The 12,365-nt window shown below is 41.9% G+C and overlaps 1 protein-coding gene and 1 long non-coding RNA gene across 5 annotated transcripts; one reads left to right on the top strand and one right to left on the bottom strand.

Annotated features, from left to right (window-relative positions):
• The first annotated feature begins 670 nt into the window (after positions 1-670).
• Positions 671-6,418, top strand: DPY30 (dpy-30 histone methyltransferase complex regulatory subunit). Of its 4 annotated transcripts, none has more exons than XM_062629484.1 (5): positions 671-788; positions 1,251-1,322; positions 1,407-1,454; positions 2,751-2,893; positions 4,791-6,181. In XM_062629484.1, the coding sequence occupies exons 2-5, from the start codon at positions 1,287-1,289 to the stop codon at positions 4,810-4,812; spliced, it is 249 nt and encodes an 82-aa protein (XP_062485468.1). In that variant the 5' UTR covers positions 671-788; positions 1,251-1,286; the 3' UTR covers positions 4,813-6,181. The 4 variants fall into 4 exon arrangements, with proteins under 4 accessions (XP_062485468.1, XP_062485469.1, XP_062485467.1 ...); XM_062629485.1 differs by lacking the exon at positions 4,791-6,181 and adding an exon at positions 6,188-6,418 and having other exon boundaries at positions 672-788; XM_062629483.1 differs by lacking the exons at positions 671-788; positions 4,791-6,181 and adding exons at positions 1,003-1,024; positions 6,188-6,418.
• A 1,736-nt stretch (positions 6,419-8,154) lies between these two features.
• LOC134169184 (uncharacterized) lies at positions 8,155-11,911 on the bottom strand. The gene is made up of 2 exons (XR_009966808.1): positions 11,750-11,911; positions 8,155-8,699 (listed from the first exon to the last, which is right to left on the bottom strand). It is a non-coding gene; the product is annotated as an uncharacterized LOC134169184 (long non-coding RNA).
• Between the last annotated feature and the right edge of the window lie 454 nt (positions 11,912-12,365).

Raw genomic sequence — 12,365 nt, 5'->3', positions numbered from 1 at the left:
ATGACCTAGATAAACTTACCAGTGCCAAAAAAAACCCAACAAACATTGAAAAAGGCAGGAAGTTTCATTATTTTTCATCTGGAAATGACTGGAAAATAATGCAGCAGCTAGATAGGTATTTTTGGTTTGTTTTTTTTTTAATATATATAAGTGCCCTTTTTTAAAAAAAAAGTTATCTCTCCTGATGTAAAAATGTAGCAAATTTTGGAATAGAGAATTTCAGAAAGTTCGATGTTAAAAAAATGTAGCGCTCAAAAATGTCTAGAAAAATAAGCCCCCTATCAATAGATAACAATCTATAGTCACTATTAGCCATCTGCCAACTCTAACATCACCCCATTCCTGAGCAAAACAGAAAAGCTGGTGAAGGAGAATAAACTAAAGGACAGACTGAATGACAACAGGAAAACAGTAACTTTCAAACCAGCCTGATGAGTTAATCTCCGCAGACCCCTTTAGTTCCTAAAGGCAGCATGACGGCTGTATAAGCCGTATGGCCGCGCCACAACACCCCACAGCCACAATACCATCGCTGCTTTACACCCCTCAGCCCCGCTCCCGTGATTTAAGAACCGCCGCGCGACCGGCACTGCCCAGCGGCCCGCTTCCGCGTGCCCGCCCGCCAATGGGGAGAGCGGGTTGAGGCGCGCAGGCGCAGTTTGTCGGGAGTCTGCGCCAGCGGCGCCACTTCTTCACTTACGTCAAAACACTTTACGACGCCGTGCGCGGTGGCAGTGGTTGCTGCGGTGAGGCTCTCGGGGGCTGCCGGGTCCCGGCCTTACACACGGGTGAGAGCGAGGCGGCTGGGCATTTCCCAGGCCGCGCAGTACCCGCGGGTGTCCGCGCTGCGGCGGGGGCCCGGGCGTGTCGGCGGCGGGCCCTGGGGCATTGGCGCTCTGTGCGGCGTGAGGAGCAGGGAGGGAGGGAAGGAAGGAGGGTAGGAAGAGAGAGGAAGGAAGGGTGTTCTCCTTCCTGAGGAAGCACTCGACTGGGAGCCTGCCGTCTCGGGGGACTCCTGTTTTAAGTGAGGAGTACCGTGTTTTGTAATCCTGGTACCGTCTTCTTCAGCCCCTGTCGCGGTTCTGTGTGTGGGAGAAACGCGTACAAGTTTGGTGGTGGGGAGGAAAGCACGGAGCCACTCAGTTTGCTCTCTAGTAATTGTGCCTTAATTGCCAGTAAGCGATACGGTATTAGTCTGCTAACATTGGTCTTCACCTCAGCCTGCTGACCGGTATTTTATGGCTTTCCAGATTTCTGTGTGTCCAGCAAAGTCCACTTTTCAAATCATGGAGGCAGAGCAGATTATGGAGGGACAGCCACAGGTACTGCAGGAAATGCTTTATGTGCATAATGCTACATGTGTGAACGGAGCTTTTTCATTTTGCTGACTGTGTGTTATTTTTCAGGTTCCAGAAAATCCCCACTCTGAATATGGCCTCACTGAAAATGTAGAGGTAACAAAGATTTTGTTGTTGTGAAGTACCGGGGAAGTCATATTCCTGATCAAGGGGGAAAATGTTGAGTTTTGAGTCTAACTTCAGCAAATACAATGTTCCCAAGAAAGTCAGATAGAAATTGAACCTACAGAGCAACAGTTCGTTAATATGTGTTCTGTTGTGTTGCTTCCATGATACTAAATGGTACTGAAGTAAATAACGAAACCTTTAATGAGGTGGGGGTTTTTGGAAGTATCCTAGGATCATTATCTATTTCATCATTATCTATTTTATATATATATGCTTTATTGTGCCACAAAAAGCCAGGCAGACTTAAATTACAGGGAAGTGAATAGGAGGAGCTGATGGAATTTCTAGAGAAGTATCAAAGGAAGGGATTCTTTTCATATTCACAGATTAATCCAAGCTGTCTTTAATTACTTATGCTGAGAAAGAGCAGACACAATCCATTCTCTCAGCTGTTGGTAACAGGGTGGATTACAGTAATAACCCTATGATACTTCCTTAATATTTATTAAAAAAGAGCCTTCAGTCTCCTTCCATTATCAGCTTTTTGCTAAGCTTTTGCAGAAACCTTCTCTTAAATATCCTTTGTGACTCATCCCCCTGCTTGTTTGTTGGCTTCGACTTCTGCTACAGAACTTTAACACGTTGGATATGTTGGTCCCGTATCTGTAGATATGCTTATGCTCCCTTGAATACATTTGGTTTACTAGCAGTGGTAGGGTACCCTTTTTTAACTGCAGTTAATGGCGTAAGATGATTCAGCACTTTTTGACCAAAAGCATTTTTGAAGCATTTTGCATACGTTTTCTTCAAAGGGTCCATCTATACTTTTAATAAAGCACAGTCTTGAAGTGCTTGACTTTAATAGAGTCCCCTTGGTCAGGCTCCACCTGAATTTCTCATGCTGTTAGTGTTTTGTGTTCGCAGTGCATGCACACAGGAACCATTTAATTAAGACTGTTCTTGTTAGCAGTCATTCCAGTCATTCTTGGGTGTAGAATTTAAATCTCTGAATGGAAAACAGAAATAAAAATGATAGAGACTGGTATCTTCTGATTTAGGAAACTCATGAATTCCTAATGTTGTTTCATCAAAAAGTAAGAATTGAACAGAAGGCTCCTCTGGGTTAGGTTTTTATGCAAGGACAAATATGCACTTAAATTTTCTTTCATCTTGCCAGTAACTTGTAGGAAGATGGGTACTTTGCACTCAGGCTTCAAAGCAGATGTGGCTGCGAACATTACCAGTGTTCATTTCCCACTCACCCTTTTTTTTTTTCCATTTCAGAGGATAGTAGAAAATGAGAAAATAAATGCAGAGAAAACATCGAAGCAGAAAGTGGATCTTCAGTCGTTGCCCACACGTGCCTACTTGGATCAGACAGTTGTACCTATCTTACTACAAGGACTCGCTGTGCTTGCAAAAGAGAGGTAAGATGCTTCAGTGTCCCTTCTGTTGTTGGGAAAAAAAGTAGGTCTCAAACATTGGTGCTATGTTACGTTTTCAGACCTCACACACCAGACAAGGCTTTGCTAGTTGTGAGAGTCATTACAACAGGTTTGTGAACCTATGAATTACTCTGACCCTGCAGGATGTGTTCCTCACTTAGGTGCATATGGCATGATAGGTTATTATTTGAATTTGTGATCTCCGAGTGAGGAATACTACTGCAAAGGTTTTGGGAGCGGGGAGGAATGTATTTTTTAAATTAATTCTATCACATAATTCACCTAATAGAAAGATGGCAAGAAATTGTTCTAGTTTGGGCAAGATTTTTGTAGTGTGGAATTATCAAGAGTTCTGCTTCCTTTTAAAAGACAGACAAATTTGGCCTGATACGCATCTGTTGAAGATGAAAACGTTTTCTACAGGATAAGTCTGACTCTGTACTGTCAACACAGTAAGAAGCAAACTGATAATTTGTCCTCTGAGTAAAGGTTATGCTGCTGAGGTGCTCCAAATCTCTTGTCAGTAAACGTAGAAGGGTATACTTCCATAACAGCAAACAGTTTTTCATCTTACACAAATTAATTTCAGCCTTTTGGTGTATCTAAATTACTGGTGAGTTGTACTGTGTATAGTTTCTCAGTGGTGCCAAAATAACACAATCAGAAGCTGTTATGGGTGACCCTAATAGCATCGTGATACCTACAGGCAGGACAACCACAGGGTCTTCGCCTCAAAAAGATTTGTGACTTTGAACTGTGTTGTACAGACAGCTATTTAGGCAAAAGAGTACCTTGGAAGGTACACCTGTGTGTCCAGCCTGTGGATCTTCAGCTGACATCTGTGGGAGCTCTGCTGCAGACTGAATGTAAAATAAAGCCTGAGGTGGATCCCACACACTGACAGTTTGGATACCTGTGTTACAGACAAACCTGGTTTTTATTTATCTTTATAGGAGCTGCTCTTTCTGGGGATCGCTACAGGAGTGAAATTGGAATATTGATAGAAGAGTTTGGGGAGCATACAGGAAAAAATCATAACAACATAAGTACCAAACTGCCACAGTCAAATTGGCTGTTCAGTTGAGCATATGAAAATTTCAGGGGTGAAAAAGCTAAATTACCAGCTCGGCTGTATAATCTTCTGCTTAAAATTGGACTGGAAAATAACTAATGAATGCTAAATATATTTTCCTAAGAAATGTAGATATGTTCAGGGAACAGCCTAGTACATCTGATGACTGTCTAGAATTCAGTAGAAATTATCATCCAAGATAATGAGCATATGGATAAATGACATATTTGGGAGAAGTAAAAAAAACTTCTGTCAAGTCTTGTAAGTCTCTTGGAGTTAAAGGAGTGAACAAACTCCTTAATTCACTCTTGCATTGACCTTCTTCATTCACTCCTTCATTGAACTCCTTAAATGAGCTCCTCCAGTGAACTCCTCCATTGAAGGAGTTGGTGAGCACATGTAAACAGGAATCCAGGTGATAAGACTGTTCAAGTTTCCAAAAAGTTTTTGACACAGTCATTCACTAAAAGCTTTTAAAGGGGATTAGTTGCTGTGGGATTAAAGGAAAAACCTTTATATGGATGAGGAACTGATTGGAATATATGAGAGAGAGTAGACAGAAATGGTGAATTTTCATGGTGAGATGATCTCAACACTAGAAAATCTGGAAACAATCATTTAAAGCAATTTGAAGAAGTGGCTGGCAAAATTTGTTAGATACTGAGTTTTCCAGAACAGGTTGGGTTTCCTGTGGTTTTTGTTTGGGGTTTTTTGGGTGGTTTTGTTGTTATTTTTGTTGTTTGGAGTTTTGGTTGGTTGTTTTGTGTTTTGTTTCTTTAAGTCTGTTGATTGTAAATAATTGCACAGGAACTTCATAAACTCAGTGTGAAACTATGGAAGACTGCTATGAAATTGAAACTATGAAATGACAAAAAGTGAAAGATTTAATACAAATAAACACAAAGTGATGCACCTAGGAGGATAATGCTAGTGACAAAATTATTCTTCCTTCTTGTGAAAAAAATAGCTTTAAACTGTCAAATATATGTGTCAGTGCATTGCTCAGTCAAAAAGAAATACCAAATGGTATTAGAATTTGAATGGGTAAGAACAAGCAGAATGTCACTATTTAAATTTATAATGTTCTCATATTTTTAATATTGTGTCTAAGTCACATTCCTTTGTATTCTGGTGGAACGTGAAAAAAGTAAGAATGACGAGGTTGTCAGAAGTATGGAATGCTGTCTGTATACAGAGTGACTGAATAGATACCTAGAAATGACACTTCTGAGAGAATATAATAGGAATCTGTTGAATCATGAATAGCACAAACATGAAGAGTTGGGATGGATTGTTTATTTTCTCTTCTGATAGAGCAATCCAATTAAGTGAAGCAGGTAGCAATTTCATAATGAACAAAGAGGTGATCCTTCACAGCTCACATAATTAAGCTATATAATTTTTTGCCTTAGGTTGAGGATATTAACATTTTATTTGGGGGCAAGGGCTAACTGGACTAAGTTGTAGAGGAATCCACCAGGACTATTATAGGTGCCAACACAGAACTTGGTACATGGTTGGAGGCCAAAAGGATGATATGCAGAAATATCTTTGTGCAGTTATGTGTGCCTTCACCCCCTTTTTTAATGCTCTTTATAGGCTATTTGCTCACTGCCAGGCCTTTGGCCTGACTCAGTATGGAATAAGTAAATTTATTCTGTGGACAGGATCCAGATTATCAAGATTCATGCACTGTAGCTGGAAGAACTTTTTTAAAAAACCTTGCAGGTGAAGGCCAGTGATCAAAAGTGTTAGCGACCTCTTGCAAGTTACAGCACCGAGAAAACAGCTCTAACGCACAAAGCTATGCAGTAACCATTTGGTGAAAATGAAGCAAGAAATCTCTGACAGATTAACTTCCACTTTATGCAGCACGAGTTACAGAAATAGGCAAATGTGTGTAACTTCCAATGGTGTGCATGCAGTATTTACACTTACAGACTGTACTCTAGTTCTAGGTATGTGGCTGTTCTAGCAAGTCAGTAACACTGAACCAGCAGTGGCTACAACTCCTTATTAAAAACTTTCTCCTCAGACATAAACTAGTAGTTTACAGGGTAACTCTAGGGAGTTGATTATCCCTACATCAGTGTTTGTGTCTGGGAGGAATTATGTTGCTTTTAAAGGGAGGGTAATTAGTTCTTCAGCTATTTAATTTAATCTAACAAAAATTAGTAACATTTTATTTATTTTCTTCTTTGCAGACCACCAAATCCCATTGAATTTCTAGCAGCATATCTCTTAAAAAACAAGTCACAATTTGAAGACCGAAATTAACTCCATAAAAATGAGGACAGTTTGGCTGCTAGACTGAAATGTTCATTTGCCACAGTTTGTTTTCTGCTGTAAAAATCCTTTGGAAGTTTGATGTCTTTCTTAATCACACAGTTTGCTTTACCTTTTGAGTTATTTAATAAAGAACACTTTACTTTTAATTTGTTCACTTGTTTTAAACCAGTTATTAAGAGACTTTCAAAATAAAGTACAGAAACTGCACTGCTGGATGAAAGTCTGAATAATTCCATAGGGCTACCTCACCTGATGGTGTATGACACAAAGAGGAAAAACTCCTTATGGGAATCACATAGGTGATAATGTATGTAACTTAATTTGATTTTATATAGCATCCTCAACACGCAACATGCCTAAACAGAAAGCAAACAAGAGCAGTTAAAATTTATTTTGAGGAAGTATTGATAAAGCAGAGGGGAGAGAAGTTGCTTCAGAAGACCACAAAATGGGTTTAGTTAGAACAAACTGTTAGATTCAGCAGCTGAACAGCTCAACTGCAGTGTCAGATGCAGATGTGTACATTCATGAGGTGTGCTGTTCAGCATTAGTCATTGATCTTCTGTGACCGCTATGCTGAATTTAATTGGCAGAATAAAGTTTGAAGGGACTTGGAAAGGTTCTGTAATTCAGTTCTCTGTATTGCTACCCTAGTTAGAATGTTCCCTCTCTGTCCAAGATAGAATCATAGAATATCTCCAGTTGGAAGGGACATGTAAGGACATAAAGTTCTCAAGGACTACCGAAGACTAAACTGCATGACTGAGAGCGTCATGCAGGCACTCCATGAACCTTGACAGGCTTGGTGCTGTGACTAGCAAAGCTCTGAAATACCAGAGCTGTAGCTGAAGAACTAGCTAGCCCATGTTACTGGCAATGGAACAACCTAAACACAGCCCTCAGAAGCCCCATTTTTGTTTTCTGAAACTTGTAACAAGGAGCATAATTAATGTTGTTCTCTAGCGCTGAATATGGAAATCTAGATTAAGCACAGCCCAGTTTTTAACAGACTGGGAGAATAACAGTAACTTGTTTTGATGGTCACAGAAATGGTAAACTTGGCTTTTAAGAGTTGCTCAAATAATCAAAATCCTAAATTTTTATTCAAATAAACTTCAATATTGCCATCGTAGCATTCCCATCTCCATTTTGTGCTTCTACCTAATTGCTTTAACAAGGCAGGCAGTTAAAACCTAGAAAATTAAATTCTTTGCTGCAAGGGCTGGAGATGTTGAAGGCTGCTTGCTTTTTTTTTTTTTCTTTCCCAATTATGCATGAATTCAGAGTAAGAGACACATTAAGTTCTCATTCGACTTGTTCCTACAATGACTAAAAAACCCATGCTGTATTGGCACTATATTATGTGGCCCACTGCGCAGTAGTATTTTCCCTTTGTTCTCTGACATCTAGATGAATTTCCTATGGTAACATGAAGACTTTTGTTTTAACATGGCTTTTCTTCTTTAAAAGCTTAGATACATGTATGTAAGAGGGGCCAGAAGACAGATCCTTCAGAGGAAAGTATATTTCACCTGTGCTAGGGGCTGGGATGAGATCTGGCTGTTACTCCTAGTAGGAATGCTCTCAGTATTTTACATATTTCTTAAAATGCTAGGAGGGAAACATTGAATTCGCGCAGTCCAAGAGCAGTAAGACTGGGGAACACAAAAAAAAAAATTTAAGAGACCTGCAAACCCAAACCCAAGTCTAAAAAGTTCTGTTTTGGAAAACTTACGGAAACTGCAGAATGCAATTACTAATTCTATTGCATTGTGGTGAACATACTCTCCATCAAACTCTGACGCTTCAAAATGATTTTAACTGTGTTTTGACTTTCTGGAACGAGTAACAACATTTCAGTGAAGAAAAGAAACACCATAAAGACTTGGTAGTGATGTTTTTATTGCTGAAGCAGCATTCCAAGGTTTCATCCATAGGTGGCAACATCGCAAGATTGTAAGAATTGTTAAATGGGTGGGGAAAAAAAAAAATATCTATGCTGCTCCCCAATTTCCATGTTGAAAATTTGTGCAAGACCATACAAAAAAAAAAAAAAAAGCAGTTCAGCTATCACTCTTCCCTAGACAGAGCGGTTTCCTTACACTATATCGTCATACCTGAATTAAGCATACAATCAGATTTCTCATTTTACAGTAGCACCCATCAAGCAGCTGCACAATGCTTGCAACCCCTCCAGCTTTCTGCACAGCTCTTGCACCAACCTAGAATCTCAAAGCATTGGTACCAGTCTTACAATGAGCTATCCCTGCCAGCAGCAACCCACCTACTCAGCAGCTGGTGCCACTGTCTGGTACTTGGTGTCACCTACTGTTGTCTTCCCATCTAGGCTAGTTGGAGAGAACGGAAAAGCCATGTTCACACAGTGATGATGTTAGATGTACTACAGCAGCTTTTCTGGACAGCTTCCTGCAAGAAAGCAAGTTGAAATATTACTAGCAGCAGTGAACTCACCAGCTCTATGAAATTAATCTTTGTGATTCTTGCAAAGGCATGACAAGTCAACAAGAAAAGTGCAACCATACTCGTTACATTGGCTTCACCAACTGGGATCTGCTGAATAGAGAATACTCTGTAACAGGAAGAAGATGGTAAGGTACTATCTGAATAATCAGATCGTATCTGAATAATCCAGTTGTCCAAGTTAGGAAAGTAATGATAAAGTCCAAATTTTCAAAGTATTTACTGGTTTTAAAGGTTCCCCGCTATAAAACAATTAAAATTCTCTGAAAAGACTTGACAGATGCTTGCTATCCCGATTTAATCCAGAAAGAAGTACTTCTTTTCCTTAGCAAACACCAGTTCCAAGGCCTTCAAGAGAAATGTATTTCATTTTGAAGTACAAATTAAAACCCAAGTGATTTCACATTTATAAAAATGAGGAACTCATCAATAAAATGAACAGATGGAAGGGGCTACAAATTATTAATAGATGTAGAATAAAAGCTTGAAGAAATAATTGAAAATGGCAACTTCAGATGTATGACAGGCCACTGCTAAGTAGCTGAAAGCCATTATCTCTTGATTCTTTAACAACTGTTTTTCAGTTTTCTCCACACTACCCTAGGTAACTGAGTTAGTATATGCTCTAAAGGGCAGTAAAGTTAAGCAGAAAATAAAACAGAAAACTGATCAACACCAAAGCACACCTTACAGGACGACTATTTTAGATCCAATAACCAGACACTACTATTCATTAACTGTGAAAGAATTACATATGACTCATGCAGTATTTTGAAGTCTGCCTTTTTAAATGATTCCACAAATAACATTTACCTTGAAGGGGACAGTAAGAGAAGACAGTAAAAGCAATTCTGATCAAAGGGTCCTCTATCTTCATACTCTGAAGCCTGTTACCACCCAAAAAATACTGTTTGACTTGCCAATTTTTATTTTTTTATTTTTTTTTAAATCTCTTATTTATCAAGGACATTCTCCAAAATGAGTACAGGCTTTTGAGCTATGCATTTTCTTTTCTGAAGTGCTGTCACTATTTTAAATGTGGTCTGAGCTGAAGAACTTGTCTCTCTTCATCAGACTTTCTAGAAATGAAGCAGCTGCTTTCAAACAAATGAAAAACATGAAAAACTCTGACACATACAAGCAGTAGAAACCAGTAGATTGGAAACACATGAGAAGAATCCCTGTGCCTACCATGCTTCACAGAGTACAGGTCTGATTTATTCTTACCACTGTACTAATTATGTAACATGATATTCTTAGTCAAGCCTTAGCTTGAGTTCCCTGCCTCCCTTGCACATCAGAGAAAAAAAACAGACTGACGTAGTAGGTCTGAACAGGTAAGTGCTCCTCTTACTTCTCCCTCTACAGACAATGCAGGAGGATCTCCGAACATATCCCATGCTTCACAGCATTCAGCTGAAAGCTCAGCCTAGTTTTTCAGCCTGTGGCTAAAATCTTCCACATCCTGAGCATGAAGAAGCCCAGCACCAAGCACCACCATCTTCTATTTAATTGAAGAGCAGCCTGCTTTTCTGTTTCTGCTGCCTTGATTTTTATTGTGTGAAAGCTCTTCCTCTAAATGGTAGAGAGGAATACCAGATAACTAAAAACTATTTTAACCTCCAGTTCCCCTAAGATGTTTTCTCTAGCAGCCTCCTCTAATTCTTCTCGGTGGACTGTGGGACAATGGTGCATCAAAAACTTGAGCTGTATGTTGCTTGACCTTTCTGTAAGTACATAATCACAACGTTTATTTTTCTCCATGGAGTAAAATTTATCATCTGCTGCATTTAGTTAACTTTGTTGAGGGATGAGCAGTAAATTCCGGAACTATTCCCAGTACCGAAGATTTGTACTGTAAAAGACTTGAGAGTTACAAATGGGTATCACAACTGCCAATATAGCTTTATGTTACAGCAGTCAGGCTTTATTGACAAATAGTTCTTCCAGTCGAGACAGAGTTATAATCCATGTTAAGCTTTTTCAACACACTATTTGTAAAAGAACAATGGAATAATATAACGATAGATAGAATAGTGAAGGCTATGTTAGGCATTTTCTGGGACAGTCAGGCTCCATTTCCTCATGGCAACCCATTACAAACATTATTACTTGGAGATCCTAGTCCTTGTTGCCCCTCAGCTGCACTGGGAAGCCAGTGTCATGGGTGCAGAGGAAGGTCGTCACTGATAAAAGTGACATCAGCCACACCTCTACAGCACAAGCCTTTTTGCTCTTCAAGACATACTGCAAACAATGCCTTTGTCCCTCTCCTTTGCTTAAAAAAACACAACAAAAACCACACAACTCAACTAAATCACTCACACACAAGCTCTGTATTTTGCATGCATTTATAACTAGCTGGAGGACTTTATGAAGAATAAAATCACTAAGGGGGAAAAGGAGAATGCGTTTCCTGGCCTGGCTCTTGTATCTTCCAGCTCACAAAGCATCATTCTGCCTTAATACTTTCATGGCTGCAACCTCTCATTGCGCCAGCTGAGGCCTCCGTCTCTCCTGTGTGCATCTCATACATCGGTGGCTAAACTTGCTCGTCCCTTCGTCCCTTTTGTACTGGTTATGCTCTCCTTCCCAGTTCTGCTTTATTAGCTATTTTGAGCTGTGCTTGATTTCTCCGTGGCAGCACCACGAAGAAATTCACCAAGCTGATTAAAAAAGTAAAGGATAGGAATTGGAGACTTCCACACAAAGGCACTCCCGCAGCCCCCGCTGCGACACGGGAACGACGACATACTGGAGGCGCCGGAAAGGAACTGTGCTAGCTGGAAAGCAAGGCCCCTCCACCCAGCGCGCTGCCTGTTCTCTCTACCCCTGCCTTTGGGAAACGTGCTCTGTCCCTCGAAATCCGACCTAATCCTACAGCCCCCGCCGAGACTGGAGGAAGCCGAGGACGCTGCACCGTACTCTCCTCACAGCAAGGGGAAAACCCCCGGCACCAGAGAGCGCCGCTTCGCTCTCGACATCGACCTGCTCACCTCCTGCCCCGGATGGAAAGCGGGGCAGCGGTGCTCCGCGCTCAGCCATGCCGGCGGGGGGCTCCCGCGGGCCTCAGGCGCTCCCTGAACCGCCACCGCCCTCTCCGCTATGCCGGGGCCGGGGGCCACGGGGCCGGGGCGGAGCTTCCCCCCCCGCCATGCCTTCCCTTGTCTGACCTGCGCTCGTAATCTTCCCTTCCACCACGGAGACACAGCCCCGCCAATCAGCGCGACCAGAAGCGATTCCCACGGCAAAGCAGCCAGCCAATCGGAACAGGACTCCGTCTCCGAACCCCGCCTTCCGCTCCCCCGTCCCCCACGAGGCGGTGCCGCTCCGTTTCGGGCTTGTCAAAGAGGTGGGCGGGATCAGCGAGGAGCGTGGCCAATGGCGGCGAGGCTTTTCCTTTCGTGCCCAATGGGGGAGCGGCTCCTGTGCGGCCTCTAGTCCACGGGAGCCGAGCCGGGCCAAACCCAGCTGCTGCCGCGGCCTCCTTCTCTTCGCGTCCCCCCCCACCAGCCAGCGCGGAGTTGGCGGCGGCCTCAGGCTTTGTCCCCGCGCCCCCGGCCCGCGCCGCCCCCCGCGGGGCCACCGCCTGCGGCCGAGCCCGGCACCGCG

The sequence above is a fragment of the Pezoporus occidentalis genome, unplaced genomic scaffold (assembly GCF_034315485.1).
Source record: "Pezoporus occidentalis ecotype Australia unplaced genomic scaffold, CSIRO_AGI_Poc_V1 ctg34, whole genome shotgun sequence".
In the NCBI taxonomy this organism is placed as follows: Eukaryota; Metazoa; Chordata; class Aves; order Psittaciformes; family Psittacidae; genus Pezoporus; species Pezoporus occidentalis.
This window is presented reverse-complemented; position numbering and strand designations above follow the sequence as displayed.

Bases quoted from the DNA above. Each gene is read 5' to 3' on its own strand.
- DPY30 (XM_062629485.1), top strand. From the start codon at position 1,287: ATGGAGGCAGAGCAGATTATGGAGGGACAGCCACAG. The intron at 1,323-1,406 runs GTACTGCAGGAA...GTTATTTTTCAG, and splicing joins TTATGGAGGGACAGCCACAG to GTTCCAGAAAATCCCCACTC. The intron at 1,455-2,750 runs GTAACAAAGATT...TTTCCATTTCAG, and splicing joins GCCTCACTGAAAATGTAGAG to AGGATAGTAGAAAATGAGAA.